A 17219-nucleotide genomic window follows, 5' to 3' on the forward strand; every position below is an offset into this window, starting at 1 on the left:
TTCTCTCTCCTTTATGCACTTCTGTGTTGTTTCACTTTATCTTCCAATTTCTCATTTTTACTTTTAGTATTCTTTAAGGCGTTTTAGACATACAGAAACTTTTAGGACTCAAACATCATTTCATTTTACTTTTATGTACCTAAATTTTATTCACCTAAATACCCAGGAATTATTTCTTGACCTGCAGCTAGATCTTCTATGATTTCACTTTCTCACTTTAATTATATAATTATTAAACTTATATTCTGTCTTTGGATATACTTCTCTTTTTCTCTTAGAAAATCATTTCCAAACATCTGAAAAGTATGAGGACACATAGTGCTAACACGTCAAACATAGGTTATCCAATCAAGTTTTATTAAATTGAAACAGAACAACCCACATCTTATGCTCAGGATCACATTTGGGAAATGTATGTAATGATTCATTACGCTACGTACAAGAAACCATTCAGTTGTGTCTATGTTGGTGCCTGATGAAAGGAGAAACTTTGGTGCTAACATATCCAGGTCCTGTTTTCTATTCAGAACAGATGGAGCAAGACCATATTAATGGAGGAGAGAGGCAAACCTGCAGGAGGAGCTGAAGTCCAACCTGAAAGGCCTGAACTCAGCTTAGCATGGCCCCTGTTATTCAATATCAAAGTGGGAAATGCATCGGTAGTGATGAAGTTTCTAAGGGATGGTTAAATCTGCAACTGTCAGCATTAGACTCCAGCTGGGGATTCATTAGCAACCTCTGATGAGGGCAAAGGACTCTGCATTTAAATTACAAAATTTAAAAAGAAGATCAATATTCTCAAGGGCTGCTGGGCCAGAAAACCAAGGCAGTCTGTGTTAAGCTTATTACTGAATTTCTGGGAGATTAAAAACAAAAGCTGAAGATGAACCACAGCACAGCTGGAGGAAGCAGTTTATTGAAGACTACACACACACACACACACACACACACACACACACACACACACACAACCCCTGGAGGACTAAGAGACTGAGGACACAAAAGAAGCACATCTGAAGTTCTATTTTGTTAATGACTAAGTGCTTCTAAGAGTGAAAAAAACTAACAAACAAAAAAAGAGCAGGCTGAAAACACATGTGGAAGTGACAAAACAAAGAGGTAAAGAAAAAAAATGAATGAAAATTATGCCAAAGTGAGTGAAAAGATCTAGTTTGGGGCTGTAAGAAAAAGCAGAAGAATCTGCTGAAATGGTGAAGGAAGTCAATGGAAGAGCAAAATGGAACTGTTAAAGAAAGAGAAACAGCACAAAGAGAAATTCTGTGGTGTATATTGACTGCTTATTCCGTGCAAAGCACTTCACAGGCAGCAACAACCCTACAGCGGAGGCACTGTTACCATTCTCACTTTCCAGATGAAAAAATCGAGGCTTGGTGAGGTTAAGCGTCCTTCCCAAAGTACTCTACTCCGTCTGGGACAGAGCCAGGATCTGAACTTTGGATCTGACTCTATCTGTAGAGCCCTCTTCCCTAACCACTGTGCGGGGTGACATTATTCAGCATTAAAGCTGGAGACAGGAAGAGAAGGGAAGCCGGAAAAGTTGGAGGGTGTCAAACAAAAGAAAATATCAAGCTCTCAGGTGGCGCAAATAAAATAGTCAGATGAAGTCAGAAAGGGAATTTACCTTACTGGACCCTAAAAATGGGATCTTGCCTTTCCCCCATTCCATGCCCACCCATATGTGGGCTCCTGGGAGGACTTGTACAGACTCTTCTTACTCTGTTCTGCTTCTCCTGGGGGGCTTCCCCGAGCAAGCCAAACCCCTCTGTGTGCTATGCCGTGAGACCGTGGAATCTCCCATACTCATAGCGTCTCTGTTTCTCACTGCACTGCTTGGTATTTCTTTTTGTGGTTTACAGACATGTTCGTGCTCTACCTGGCTATGGAGGTAGCAAAGAGGGGTCAAGGAGCCTCAAGGGAGGGAAAGGAAGGGCAGGGCAAGATAAAGTCATGGGACTTGGGTATTTTAAACAAATGTGCAGGAAACTGTTCATCCAAATACACTTTATTCTTCAGAATTGTCTGCCTCAAAGCAATTCATTTTTTCAGTGGTTTTGCCTTTCCTAAAAGTGTCTCGGGCCTTTCTTTGGAAACTATCTTCAGAGCAGAGTTTACTTATAAGCCTCAGGAGAAAAGCTAGTTTTCATAGTGAAACCTTAGTTTTTTTGTAAAGACAATATTAGTTGCTTGTTTTTATTTTGTTTTGTTTTTATTTTCTTCTTTGTTTGTTTGTTTTTTTTGTACCAGGGATTGAACTTGGGCCCTTGGGCTTGCAAAGCAGGCCACCAAATTAGTTGCTTGATCACTTGTGTTGGGAACCACACTGGTGGAATCACTAACTATTCTCCCAAATTAAATTCACATTTAAAGAGCAAAAACTTACCTCAGTTCTGGGATGAATGCAGGGATGCTGGTAGCTCTTGAAGAGGAGGAAAAGTGCTCACTAAAGCTCCTCAAGGTTATTTACTGAGCGCCTACTATGCACCAGGTGCTTCCACAGGTGCTGGGACTTTGGAAATGAGTGTGACAGACTGTGCACTCAAAGAGCTTGCGTTGGATTAGTGGAAGATAAAAAGCATATGAAGAACTACCATGCCTGACTGTCAAGGGCACAGACTCAGCTAGGCTGTATGAGACTTGGCTTTCCCATTTTTGAGGTCCTTAGCAAATTCTGTCTTTCTCATTATAATATAGGAATAATCATAGACTTTACCTTCTTCAGAATTTCTGCAAAGACTAAATGAACTGACAAAGCATCATGCACTTCTTCCACAGTGAGTTCTACATCAAGGGCAGGTCTTACGTGTCACATCAAATGCTTCTTTCTCAGTGAGGGCATCCTGATCACCCTGTTCAAAACTGAAGCCAATCCCAGCCCTGTCCTCTTTCCCTCTCTTTCCTCTGTATTACTTTTCCCTGTATGACATGCTAAGCAGTTTTTACTGAATACCTGCTAGGCTCTAAACACCATCCTCGTTATTTAGAGTCCGCAGTGGATAAAACAAAGATTCCTTCACTCATACTAAGATTTTCTTCTCTATGAATATGTGCAGGATGGGTGGATGCATGGATGAATGGAGAAAACAGACACAGTGGTGAATCACAAGTGCAGCAGAGGGCCAAGGGCCAACTGACTTTAGCAACAGAGAGGTCTGTGGTGACCGTGGTGGGAGCTGCTTTATTCATGTGGTGAGAAGAAGATCAAGGAGGAAATTATAGGTGGGAAAGTAGGAGAGGTAGGAATAATATTTTTGATGGCTTTCTTTTTAACAGGAGCAGAGGAGTGATAATAGTAGATGGAAAGAGATATAAGGGCCAAGGAATAGTTTGATATTCTTTTGAAACGAGTGATAATAAGGTGCATTTATATACCAATGTATATGATCCAGAAATTAATTTTGGGGTAAGATGAAAGAGGAGAGAAAGAGAAGAGGAGAGGGAGAGGGAGAAAGAAAGGGAGATGATAATTACAGGACAGAGTAAAGTCACTGAGAAAGTTAGAAGGCCTGGGATCTCAGGCACAAATAGGGGAACAGGCCTTGGGTAGGAACAAGGGTCCTTCCTTAGTGGAAATAGTGAGGAAGGCAGGACTCTGTGGTGGCCTGCTGGTGGGATACATACAGCCTGTCTGTGTCCCAAGCAGGTAAATATGTGAATTCTCTTACTGACCCTTCTATTATCTCAGTGAAATAAAAGATGTGCTCATGAGCTGGAACTAAAGAGAAGGGAGGAGTGTTGGGAGGAAAAATGCAGGTCTTTCAGGAAATCAAAGAGAGAAAAGTGCCTGTGATAATGGAAGCCACTGAGGAAAACAGGAAGAGAAGCCACTTACACATGGCGCATGGCATCCTCAAAGAGAACCAGGTCCATCACTGTGTTGACCTCATTGTGGTTTTCCAAGGCTTCTGCCAGTGTCTGGGTCAACACTTCCCATGACTGTACTGGCATGTACTTGGGCTCACCAATACCATTCGCAAAATGGCAATACATGTTCAGGCTTTGGGTCTGCTCCACGGTCTCTTCAATATCCTGGTGATGAGACAGGACCTTTCTTACTGACTCTGTTATGATTTCACACAACATAGATTTGCTTTTTCTCTCTGCACATTCCCTGAAAATTAGCTGTCACTTTTTGCAACACACCCTCCCTCTGGAGAAGCCCATGTAAAATGGACATTTAACATTTTTTTTTAAACAAGTTCTATGAAGTCATGGATATTATCATAGACATGCTCTTCCCAACTGTCTAACAGGACATATTTTGGGTGACGCAGTAACTGAGTTATAGTACTTAATAAGTACTAGTGGGGCAATGATGATCTTGATTTTGCTCAGACCACAGCTGGGTGAAAAAGTCAGGCACCACAATTTCAGAGAAAAGCGAGGATGGGAGAGCAATCAAGTTGATGTCAATTTTCTCTGAAAAATTGACATCAGAAACAGTTAAAAGAATTTGGCTCTGTGGACTGAAGGGGAGAAGACTAAGCAAGGCCAACATATTTGTTCACAAACTATTTGAAAGTTTAGATTTGGCCTAGAATTAGTGGGACTAATTTTAAGTCATTATTAGACTAAATTTTCAGTCTTCACAATTGCTCCAAAATTCGGAATTGGTCCATATCTCCAGTTGTTAGCACTTCCCAAATGGCTACTACAGGGAAGGGGAGATGGTGTATCCCAAGGGTTCTGGAATATCACTGGAAAATGCTGCAGAGGGAACTCAGCATCGTGTGGGCACTTGGGTTACTTAATCTCTGTGAATCCTCTCAACACTGAGACCCGTTATCTTTTAAAATGTAAAACAATTACAAGGTAGTACTTACATCAAAGATTTTCTTGAGTACTTCTGTCTGGATTTTATCAAAGAGATCAAAGTCCTTTTCTTCCACCATCTTATCCCGATAAACCCGATGTGATTCATGAAGATAGAGCTTTACTAGATCCTGTGTGGATTTCACACATTCTACTGAGGAGAAAAGAATGCCCTTCAAGGAGAACAGACAAAGAACAAACAAACCCTCACATTAATAACATTTCACGGGTACACCAGCTAAAAAAATAAACAAAAAACCGTACAAAGCATTTTGTCCAACCTTGGGTAACTCCTGGGAATTGGCTCACCGAAGAGTATAAGACAGTGAAGGCACCCTTGGATGTTGAGAAGGAGCTTGGAGAAAGACCCAGATGTCAGAAGCAGAGAGATCTGGCCTCAAATACTTTTGCAATCACAGCAACTGTGACACTTTGGGCAAGGCCTGTGACATCTCTGAATTTTAGTTTGCTCACTCTTTAAACTGAAGGAACAATATTGCTTTTCTGGAGTGGTTGAAATAATTCAAATTAATATGCCGTAAGGAAGTTAGTGAGTCTCACTTTATATAATAAAGTTAAGTTATTGCTTTGTGATCATCATAAAAAAATCTGTAATCTATAATTAACCTATAATTATTTTGAATCCATTTATGTGACAGGTACTGGGCTAGATGTTTTGTAAGACAGTCTCATTCAATCCTCATGATGACTTTATGAAATAACTTTTACTGCATCCATTATTTTGCAAAAGTGGAGACCAGGATTCAGAAAAATGGCAAGAGAATTAGTTGCCTTACTTCAAAGCTACAAAGTTTTGAAACTAAGTCTTCTTAACCTTAGTGATTATAATTTTAAACTATTATTTTTCAAATCACAACAATGAGGCTAGAAGTAGTTTCTTTATTACTTTTGTATTTTACAAGTGCTGTTTTGAAAACTCATGAAGGTAATGGTAGACTGTGTAAAATCAGGGGAACTACCAGACAATCCAAATATAGGTGTAAAAATTACACAGAAAAAAATAGCAAATGGAACCCAAGAAAATATCAAGAGGACAACATGTAACAGTCACATTGACTTGATTCTAGGAATGCAAGATTGATTTAACATTTAAAACTCATCAGTAAAATTTATCACATTGCCAGAATAAAGGAGAAAAATGATATAATTATTTCAACAGATGCAGGAAGCCAGTTAAGTTTCTACATACATTTGTGATTAAAACTCTTAGGGAATTTGTAGGTAGAAAGAAATTTTCTTAACTTGGCACTGCACTTCCCTTAATGAAAAACTATCAAAAAGGTTTACTTTAAAATTATGAATATGACAAGATACCACATTAATCATTGTACTGACAATTGTAGACAGCATAATATGACAAGAAAAAAAATTAAGAATTAGAGAGGAAGAAATGTAATTATGTCTTTTAAACTAACAATTTGATTGAAAATATAAGTACAAACACAATGTTGAACAAAGATACAAAGTGATATTCACTAACATTTTTTTCTATCAAGCTCAGAAATAGTTAAAAATAATGTATTTTGTTAGAAATTTATTCAGCATTTAAGACTGGAGGAGAAGGAAAGAGTGATTGGAAGGAAGAAAAAAAAAGAATTTGGGGATGCTGGGAATTGTCTATTTTTTTTTTATCTGAGTTGTGTGGTCACTTCATGATAATTAACCAAACTGGATACTCTGGATGTGTGTGCTTTTCTATCTGTATGTTATATGTTGATGAAAGTTTATAAAAAGAAAAATGTTCTATTAAGTTCTTTTGGTTCCACCCACATGCATTTCTCAGCCTCTTTCACCTTGTCAATCTCCCAAATATCAGGCATGTAGAAAATGAAGAGGTCAGGAAAAAACACCATCCAGGATCCCCAGCTTGTGGGATTTTTGTGTTTGACAGTAAGGTGGGCTATCATTTGGTTTTTACAATTTCTGTTATAAGCACAGTGAGACTGACTGACAGTAAAGGGCTGAATAAAAGAGACCATCTTAAGTGTAAACTTTGTCATGTCTGAGATACTTATGTGTAGCCTTGGGATGGGAACAATAGTGAATGATTTCTGCTACTCATGCTACTGCCAAATTCTGTTCTGATGTGGATGGGTTTAAGAGAAGTTCACTGAAAGGTTGAAGTTTGGATTAAGCTGGGTTCCTTGAGTGGTGTCTGTCTCCTAATCTTTTCCATCAAGCCTTCAGAGAAGCAGACAGGCAGAAGTGGGTAGAAGCTGTGGTCCAGCTCTGAACTGGAAACTATCTCAGGGAGGAAGGCCAGAAACTGTGCCGCTGAAAGGCTATTCTCCTGCAAGGACTCACTCTTCAATGCCATGGCTGGTGGCTGACAGTTGGAAAACTGCAAAGAGGCCACATAGGATACAGAGCCAGGAGGCTGCTGCTCAGGCTGTGGGCCAGGAGGAACAAGCAACAGGCCAGGCCAGGGAAAACAAGAGGCTCCGCTCCCCTCTGTTATCTGGGTACTCTGGCTCCCCTTTGACATTGCACCAGTTATCATTAAAACAAGATTGGGACAGAGTGCTCTTTCCTCAGGAAGTCTTTTATTACCTATATAAGTAGTTGTTATACTTTACTGGTTGTGGAATAAAGAAAAGAAAGAAAATGTACATATTCAGTACAATGCAATTTTGAAAATTATTTTGATTCACAGCTGATTAAATCTACCAATGTGGAAACCATGGATATAGAGGTCTGTGGTCAGAATTCTTGACTTGCTGTGTGGACTAAATGAGTTAATGGAAGTAAAAGGCTTAGTGCTGAGTTCAGTACAGGTTAGTTATTATTATAGACTAAGGTCAGAGTTTTAATTAGGGCTTATTCTGGTCTTAAATTATCTTCCAATTTCATCTCTCACCAAATCCCTCCAGATTATCCTGTCCCTACCAAACTGAGTTACCAGCTCTTTCTCTAACATCATTCATAGATTGCTGCTCTCATGATCCTTGTGTTGACATCTACTATCTAGTGGTCTCTGTGAGCCTCCGATGAAATGGGACAATAACATAGATCCTCAAGGGTTCTTGGGCATGGTGAATTTCAAGCTATACAGGGGACAGGGTGACTGTCACAGCAGGAAATGACTCTGAGTTGCCTCTGGTGAAAGTAACTTCGCTTATTCTTCTCCCTTTAGTGCTGCCAGTTGTGACCAGTGTAAACTGGGTAAAGCTAATTTAAATCCTTCTTTTCATTTGGAAAATGTAGATAGTAACTCCAGACTCCACTCTGTAGCAGTGACATCAAGAGAGATACTGTGCAGGAAACACTAATCTCAGTTAATTCTCATCCTAATCATGCATGGGTAAGTATAAGTTTTGCTACTGTGGATTCCTGGAAGCCACAGTGATGCAGGTCTTACAGGCTTAGAGCTGAATCTGTCTTGCCGGCTTGACCATCCTATGCTTATTTCCTCAAAAGAAGTTCAGATGGAAAGAGCAGAATGGTGTGGTGGAAATAGGCCTGGTCAGTAACCTGGATGCCAGGCCCTTCATTAGCTGGGTGTGTGCTCAGAGACAAATCTGTTTGATCTGTGTGGGCCTCTGTTTCTTTAATTTAAAAATGAATCAATATTTGGGAATCAATCTGATCCAAGAGTACTGTTCTTAGTAAACCTAGATGTGTTCTCAGAAAATTTACCAGGCCATGGGGCTCCATGCCTTCCCCTTCCCATTGATCCTTTCATGGCTCTTGGATCTCGGAACCAGCATTTAACAGTTTCTGCTTCTTACAACCAAGAGTCTTGTCTGGAATCTGCTGGCTCCATGTCTTCAGGATCTGGGTCTTTGCTGATTTGAGGCTCCTGAGGGTCTTAGCTACACAGGCAATACCCTGGACAGTTAATTCCAACTACATGTATGCATGTGGGTGGTCATATAGCTGCCTGATTACTTCGTTTGGGCACTGGCCCATGGGTGTCACCTCCATTTGATATAAAAAGCATCTTTCCCTCCACAGTAACTCAGTAACAGCTTGGGGAAGGAGTCTCTTTGGAAAGGAGTTGTGGCAGATTCTGGTTCAGGATAGGAGATCTGTCGAATCTACTGTGTGGGGATGTTGTACTTGATCTGGGGGAGAGGGCCTGGTGTTCTGATAGTGATGGGTCAAACGATAGGAAGCAATGGGTGGACAGGCCACTGCTGATCAGAGGAGCGTCCGAAGACTATGAAATGGTTTTGGCTTGGAAATGAGCCCCTATTATTGGGACTGAGGTTGTCTCAGGGGATGGCAGGTATTATGACATGACTTCCACTTTGCAAAGTTTGGGGAAGCTTCTTTCTCATTCCAAGAACAATAGATGTATTGCCAGGGGCTCCAAAATAGTGTGTGAATGTGTGCGTGTGTGTGTGTGTGTGTGTGTGTGTGTGTGTGTGCACGCACGCATCCTTTCCAAGCATGCTGGAGTCATTATATGACATGATTTCAAGGATGCTGAGCCTTCTTGAATCCAAATGAAACAACTCAGAGACACATTCTCTTCATGAAGAAAAAAATGTAGGTTGCAAATAAAGCCCCATTTTGTTGAGATCTTCTCCATGAAGCAAATGACACCGTTTACCTATTTATGTTCATGAATCCATATAAACTGTGTCTTTTCCTTAGAGTTCAGCATTCACTGCTTATTTTACAAAGAATGGAAGACTCTGATACTTACATATATTTATTCATTGCATCACAATCCACAATAAGTAAGGTATGGACCAGCCTAGATGCCCATCAGCGGATAACTGCATGAAGAGTATGTGGTGTGTCTTACAGAATGGAGTATTACTCAGTTGTAAAGAAGAATCAAATCATGTCTCTTGCAGGAAAAATGAATGGAACTGTAGGTCATCACACTAAGTAAAATAAGATTCAAACTAGTATTGTATATTTTCCCTAATATGTGGAATAAAAAGAAAATGAGAAAAATTAAAAGAGGAAGGAAATTAGTAGGAGAAGGGGGAGCAGGGTGTAAACTAGGTAATGCGGGGATGGATACAATCAAAACAAGTCCTGTGAATATATGCATGATGAAAATACCACACAGATGAAACTCAATATTTTGTAAACATTTCATGCAGTACTTAATAATAAAGAAAGGAAGACTCTGGATCTCAGCCTTCTAGGTGACTCAGAGCAGATGAACTCACCTGGAAGATGCTGGCAAAATCTCTGAGATTGAAAAGGTAGTGGAATTTGATCGCTGTGGGCAGGAAGGTAGTGGCGATTTTCTGGTGGAGTGTGAGGGCCAGGTTGATGAGCTGGGGGACAGATTTCTGCAGGGAGGCTGGGAAGTCGCCCAGCTTCAGGTGGTGGGTCAGGATGGTGCTGTAGATGGAGGAGAGGGCATCTGCTCCCGGAAAGGACAGGACAAACACACCAAAGTGACGCTGCACAGGGAACAAACATGAGATGCCCTTATCATGGGGTAAAACTATCTACTCCAGCCGCAGCTGTGATAGTGGAGAATTCTTATTAGGGTTTTGAGTGCTGCGTTGCAGTCACATTTCTCATGCTGCACCCAAAGTGGGATTGCACCTGAAATGACTATTGGCTTCAGACTTCTGGTGAAAGATGGCTACATAGACAGCAGGAAGAGGATCTGAGAGCAGAGGTGATCTTGATGCTAAGTGTCCATACCACCTTGGGAAAGTCACTTCATCCCTGCAAAGTTCCCTCACCTGAGCAATGTAGAGTTCAATCAGATGAAGCCCATGATTCACTCCAGCTCTAAAAACGTTGTGACCCTGGATCTAGGAGTTTCTCTACCCCCCTGCCCACCCCATGCATCCTGCCTGATGATCCTCACTGAGTGGCTTCCCAGGGAAAAGGGCAATGATTAAAACCAAGTGACATCAGCTCTGATAAGGTAGCATGAGGTCCCACCCACACCTGCTCCTCCCATACCTGAAGGCGTGGGTTGATGGTGAAGCTGCCTGAGGTGGGATTCATACAGGAAACATACTGTACATTCCTGATCTCCTTTAGGGACAGCTTGTTCCGATCATACCTAAAACAGAAACCAGTGAGAGTGGTGGGAGGGCCGGGCAGGCAAATGTTTCACCCATGTGTGGTAGGATGTGCCTTGCCATTCATGTGTTTCGGTGGTTAAAACAAACTAAGAGACAGACAGACAGATAGACAGACAGACCTAGATTAAATGATAGAAACCGAAGAGACAAGAGCCTAGGACATACTTCTGAGAAACCCAGTATCTAGGGAAATAGCACAGAATAGACAGAACACAGGGATGGATGAGAGGTGAGAGGAGACGTAGAGGTGTGTGTCAGCCCAGAAGGCGGAAGAGACCAGCATTTCCAAAGCAGAGAGTGGTCACCCACAGGAAGTGAAGCAAAGAAAGAGGGCACTCTGAGAATGTCCCCCAGGATTTGCACTAATGGTGCACGTGAAAGTTCACCAAGAACACGTCAGTAAAGTGGAGGGAATAGAAATCAAATCATAAGGGATTAATGAATGAGTGGGAGACAAGGAAGTGAGGAGAGAGTAGAGAGACATTTGGTTATGCATGGGAAGACAAAACTAATTGGAAAACGACTGTTTAAAAACACAGTCGAAGACGTTTATGCAAGTTTCAGTGACATGGAAGAGACACGAAGGACTGGGGAACAAGCTGACGGACTGATGGTTGTAGGCAGTGGGTGCAGGTGAGTGGTTAGGTCTCAGCAGGAAGCAGTAGGAAAGCAGGGCACAGGATGCAAGCATGCCGTGTGGGTATGGAAGCAGGAAATGGAGCTGGGATTGGGGTTCTCTGAAGAGGCAGAGCCCTCAGATGAGGTGGTGTGGGACGCTGACAGAGAGAGGAAACGGTATGAAAGGGATATTTCTGAAAAACAACATGGAAGTAGAGAAAGCAATAAGGAAAGCCTACAGGAAGTTTCTAATGCCCATTGGAGATTTGTAACAATAAATCTAAAACAAAAGTGCTTAGTTTGACTTTGGTTTTTCCAGTCAAGTTGCTCAAATACTAGGGTGAAAGTGGAGGGTGGTTGTTTGTGGCAGGCATCCCGCGAAGACTTCTGGGAGGAGCTGACTCAAGTACGCATCTTCCCCACAGTCCTTCCTCAATGCTGTCTCCCCATTCTCCATTCTCAGCACCTGATCCAGCGTGAGACAGGAAGGTGGACCAAAGTTGTTTCAAATCATTGATTTCTTCTCTTGGCCTTCAGACCTGTACTCTTGTAAGAGAGGCCATCAGATCCTGTGCATCAGAGATGCAGGCTGGAACACAGTGTGTTGGGTCCTGTCGTGGCTCACCTGCTCCGTGCTATGGGGCTACGGTACAAGGGAGGGGTTGATCTTGCTTTGGAGACTTGGGGAAGTCTTTGAGAAAACACAGTTTTTGAGATGAGTCTTTTCTTTTTTATCTGTTACCCATAGCTTAAAAATTTAATTAAAAAAGTATTAATTGTACTTATTAATGGGGTTCATGGGATATTTGTCTGCATTTACTGCACGCTGATAAAATCCAGCTTTCAATTTTCCATCCTCTACTTCACCTCAAGACACATGCCCTCCTCAATCTGATCTTTAACAATCATCGAGCTAAGGCTTGAAGAAAGGGGAGGGAGGTTTCTTTCTTAGAAGACAGTAGGATGCTTTCTCTGGCAGGATCTTTTGAGTGCATTTCAGTGGCTCTGATGAGAGGGTGCTCCAGAAGACAGAGAATCCCAGGAGGAGGTGGCTGATCCTGTGGGCTCTCAGCTGGGAGCCGAGCTGAGGTTTGCCTTTTCGGCAGCCTGCTGAGGTCTGGCCCCCGACTGTGTGCTTACCAGTGGCCGTAGTCCAGATGCTGCCTGATGATGGTGTGGGGCTGCGCTGTCCCATAGGCATCCACTTTGGGCATATTCATGTCATCAATGAAATAGATGAGCTTCTTGTTCCCTGGGGGGCCATAATTTCTTCCAGCTTTCTTTTCTAGGGGTTTCTCCAGGACAGCTGAGGAAAGATGCAGTGAGGGAGAGAGTTAAACCTCATACTAGATTCTGAGATAGTATAGTTATCGCTTCTCCACCTTTTGGCCGAGATCAAGTGATATAGCACAGTTATCCAGAACAAGCCACCGAGTGTGCAAACAAGGATGATAACCACCTTTGGTAGGTTCAGCCACTACAGAGCACCAGGTGGGGCTGGCAGTCACTAAGCAGTGTAATGACAAGACCCATCGAATGTCTTACTCTGTGCACTGTGCTAGGCTTTTGCAAATGTTTATTATCCCATTTAATCATACAGTGTGATGCAGAGATTAGCAAAGATTTCAAAGATGAGGGAATTGAGGCTTAGCAGGACTAAGTAATATTGCAAAAGCTAGGATAGAAGCCAGAGCAGATAAACTTCAAAGCCCTTGCTTCTTTTGTCAGTTCTGTGGTCTCAAGTTCTTCATTTATAGATTAGAAATTGAATATGCCCTTACAGTCTCTAGGCCAGGCACTCTCTTCGCAAGGAAATCTACAAATAGTGATCCTCGGTAGGCTTATCCTCTCTCCCCATGACAGCAAAGGGGCACAAATGCTGTGGCTCTTATGCCAGGCCTGGTGGAGGCCCCTTCCATCCTAGGGCATCAGAGTGGCATCACTGGATATTTTGCAAACAGACTTTCCAGAGAGCTCATCTCACGGGGCTTTCCCAGATGGCAAACAGAAACAACAGTTAGGGAATTTCTCAGATGTTTCCATTGTCACGCGAGGCTCCTTCCACTCTCCTCTCTTCTCTGGGCCCTGTCGGAACACCTCAGTGCTTCTGTGGATGGCAAATACAGAGACTTTCCTCTCGACAACTTCCTTCAATCACCAAGCCAAGGAATCAGACAGCACAGTTTCCAACCTGATGGGACTTGTTCAGAATAAACTTCAGTAACAGGGTGGAGATACATAAGATTTTTTGTTAAGGAAGCAATTAAATATGTATGGATTGCAAGAACCAACACTTTTTTATTATAGCTGGAAGCTCTAAGAACCATCTGATTTCTTCTCTCGAAAAACAAGTTTGTAAACAGGGAGAAAGTGTCAATAGACATAGGAAGGTGACAGATAGAAAGACAAGTTCCTTCAAGGAGCCCGGATATTCTAATTTCCTGGTCCTGAGTTAAATTAAGTGTTTCAAATATGAATTAAATTTCAATTTAATTAGCATTCAATTAACATACACTATCAACCAATTAATCACCCAACACCTTCTTTCCCCCCAAAGATATAACAACTATATATAAGATCTGTCAAAATGAAATATAATTAATGGGCTGCCAAGGACATGCTTTGGAGAACAGTCCTGCTAATAGGAAATTTTTTCCTAAGGAAAGCTTCTCTTCCTTCCAAGGCAACGATGTTCAAATCAATCCCTGGAATGAAGCAGACCCTGTCATTTGGGTTGATTAAGCTCTTTAAGGATCTCAAGGATTGTTGAGGAGAAAAGCATGTCAGTTAACAAGAAGTGGCCTTGGAGTGTGCTGGATTATCTCAGATGGTTGGTGTGAAGTTTTCTACAGAACGAAAGGAGAGGCACAGAGAGTTTTGATTCTTTCTTGGCCAACCTGTGCTTCACGTCATCTCTAGATGGAACGTCTCTGAGGTAGGATTGAAGGAGTAGGAGTGGTTTAAACTTGAAGGAAACTATTGTTGAAGATAGAAAACAAATAAGACACAGAGAGGAATGTGGCTCTCTTCCCATTCTTCTGAGTTCTGATTGTTATAATAAGGACCAGAGACTTAAGCTCAAGCTGAGCCAATGGGTCATTTCTTACTGAATTTCTCTTTCTAACCCATATGGAACAACAGAGTTCAGTCTGTGGCAACGTGGACTAGTGTCATCTGACCCACTGGGTCTGTGCTTTTATTTGTGCCATTCCCTGGACAGCATTTGCCCACCATCTAATCTTTGAAGCACAATTTAACTGTCAAAATGGTGTCCTATTAAGCTGATGTCACCATCGCTGGGCTGCCAGTCTTGTGCCTTGGCTCTCACCTGGTAACTGCAACAACTCTCAAAAGGTCTCCTTGCTCTCCCACTAGATTCTTTCCACTATATTTGCCAAAACTAGACAGTGGTAGCCTGATGATGTGTGACCAAATCATGACAGGCCCTTGCTTGAAGCCCTCCATGGCACCCCACCTCACTTGGAACAAAGATCAGTCTGTTTGCTTCTGTCCTTACAGCTTGCATCTCTCTTGCTGTTTCCCTCGCCAATCTCTGCTTCACCACCTTGCTTCTTCTTTCTTTTTTGAGATAGGGTCTCACTACGTAGTTGAGACTGACCTGGAACTCACTATGTAGCCCAGGTTGGTCTTGAATTCACAGTGATCCTCCTGCCTCAGCCTCCCAACTGCTGGGATTACAGGTATGCGCCACCACGCCAGGCACCACCTTGCTTCTGATACACCAATCACTCACTGGCCCAGGCCCTTTGCTCTGACCAGTTCCCCTACTCGGAATCCTCTTCTTTCAAATGCCAGCACAGTTTGCACTCTCATGTGTCTACTCAAGTGCCATTTCCCCTCCAGTAAGGCCTTTCTGGCATTCTTGCTCAAATTAAACTTATCTCCTTTTTCCCTGCCCTTGCTCCATTTTTCTTCACAACTCTCAATAGCCCTTCACCTCCTATACCTTTAACTAATTTATGTTGTTTATTATTTCATCAAGCTCTTCCATACTAGAATCTAAACTCCACAGGGACAAGGATTTTCCTTTGTTATTCTCACAGTCATAGCTCCAGGATGTAGTCCATTGTCTAGAGCAGAGTAGGGGGCTCAGGAATCATTTACTAACTTAAGGTAGGAATGAATCTATTTTGTTATTGCAACAAGGCCTATGATTTAGGCAAAGAAAGTCTTATTACTTCCCTATAGCAGTGAAGAACATAGAGTCCAGGGCAGGCTAACCACCTTGCTGTCATTAGAATCCAAGTCCTTAGATAGTGTTCCCAAGGAAGGGGACAGAGCTCTCATATGCCCTCCATCCTAGCCCCCTCTGGGTTCCCCTTGACCGTTCCAGTCTCCCTCAAATTTCAGAGCAGTCTAGTCCTTCATCCATGCCATGCTGCCAGGGACCCAGCTGTAGTGAGCATTTGCCATGCTCTGTATCATTAATTCCCGCAGAAACCTAGGATTTATTATCATTACCTCTACAAGTTGTTCAGCAGATGAGAAAAGTGAGGATTAGAGAAATGAAAGGATTTCATTCAAAGTTAAACGACTACAGAGTGGCAAAGGCAGGACGTTAACCATCGCAGGTCTGCCTGGCTGTGAAACCTCATGCAACCACTGCTAGAAGCTGTTCCTTGGACACGGCTCCCACCCTTGAGAAATCCTCAACTAGCTTGTCACTTGCACCGTGTGATTTTACAGCAATTATTAATAATTAATCGTGTCTTGCTTTAAGCTAACACGATTTGTGTATGTTTATTTTCCTCTTGTATTATCTAATTTTTCATGTCAAGACATTTCAGTTGTATTTGTCATGATTTTTGATTTATTTTTAAAAAAATAACAATTTCCATGATGAGAAAAAGAATACATATTCATTTTATTTGTTTGTTTGTTTGTTTGTTTTTTTGGTAACCTGGGTTTGAACTCAGGTCTTTGCGTTTGCAAGGCAGGCCACCAAACCGCTGAGCTAAACCCCCAGCCCACATATTCATTTCAGAATTGTTAGAAAGTATAGAAAATCACAGTGATGAAAGTGAAAGCTGGGCACATGATTCGAATTACTGAGCAACTAGCACTACCTTCAATAATTTATTAAATTTCATTCTAGTTATTCTTGTTAGATTTTCCCTCTACAAACCACACTTTAAGCTGAATATACTGTTTGTATACATTTTAATTTTCTTGTAGCATATTGGTAGCCTTTTATTATAATAATAAACATCTTCCTAAAACATGATTTTCATTACTATTTTGGGTTTCTTAATGGATATACCAAAATGATTTCTTTATTGTCTGAAAAGAATGTCTTGCTCCCCAGATAAAAAATCATCAATAATTTAATTTGGGGTTTTGTCACTCTCTTTTTTGAAAGGCATTACGTGAAAGGGAGCTGCCTGTCTATAATAATGTAAGCCCAATGCCCCTACTTTATTTTTAAAACAAAAAGGAGCCCTCCTACCTTGTTGGTGGGGATGTAAACTAGTAAAACCATGATGGAAGTCAGCATGGAGATTCCTCAAAGAACTAAAAAATCCATATGGCCTAGCTATCCCCTTCTAGGTGTCTTCCGAATGTCCCTTTGAGGGTGAGACTGTCCTTACATTTTACTGAACAGGTTACAGAGATCTATTTTGCTCACAGATTCAGACCCCCAAGCTCCTCTTTAATTAGTGTAGTTAAATGCTCAAATATTTGTTGAACTAACAATTCCAATCACAGATGGATGACAAC

The 17219-nt window shown here is 41.7% G+C and overlaps 1 protein-coding gene across 4 annotated transcripts in view; it reads right to left on the reverse strand.

Moving 5' to 3' along the window:
• Dnah9 (dynein axonemal heavy chain 9) overlaps positions 1-17219 on the reverse strand; it is a 331965-nt gene that overhangs the window by 139434 nt on the left and 175312 nt on the right. For all 4 annotated transcript variants that reach the window (XM_010615004.2, XM_033762784.1, XM_010615000.2 and 1 more), the window contains 5 exons: positions 12621-12786; positions 10738-10840; positions 9981-10220; positions 4842-5003; positions 3851-4047 (listed from right to left, as the gene is read on the reverse strand). In XM_010615004.2, coding sequence (XP_010613306.1) covers positions 3851-4047; positions 4842-5003; positions 9981-10220; positions 10738-10840; positions 12621-12786 — 868 coding nt within the window. The remainder of the gene's footprint in view (positions 1-3850; positions 4048-4841; positions 5004-9980; positions 10221-10737; positions 10841-12620; positions 12787-17219) is intronic.

Source organism: Fukomys damarensis, unplaced genomic scaffold (assembly GCF_012274545.1).
Source record: "Fukomys damarensis isolate Sample0158 unplaced genomic scaffold, DMR_v1.0_HiC HiC_scaffold_13, whole genome shotgun sequence".
Classification (NCBI taxonomy): domain Eukaryota; kingdom Metazoa; phylum Chordata; class Mammalia; order Rodentia; family Bathyergidae; genus Fukomys; species Fukomys damarensis.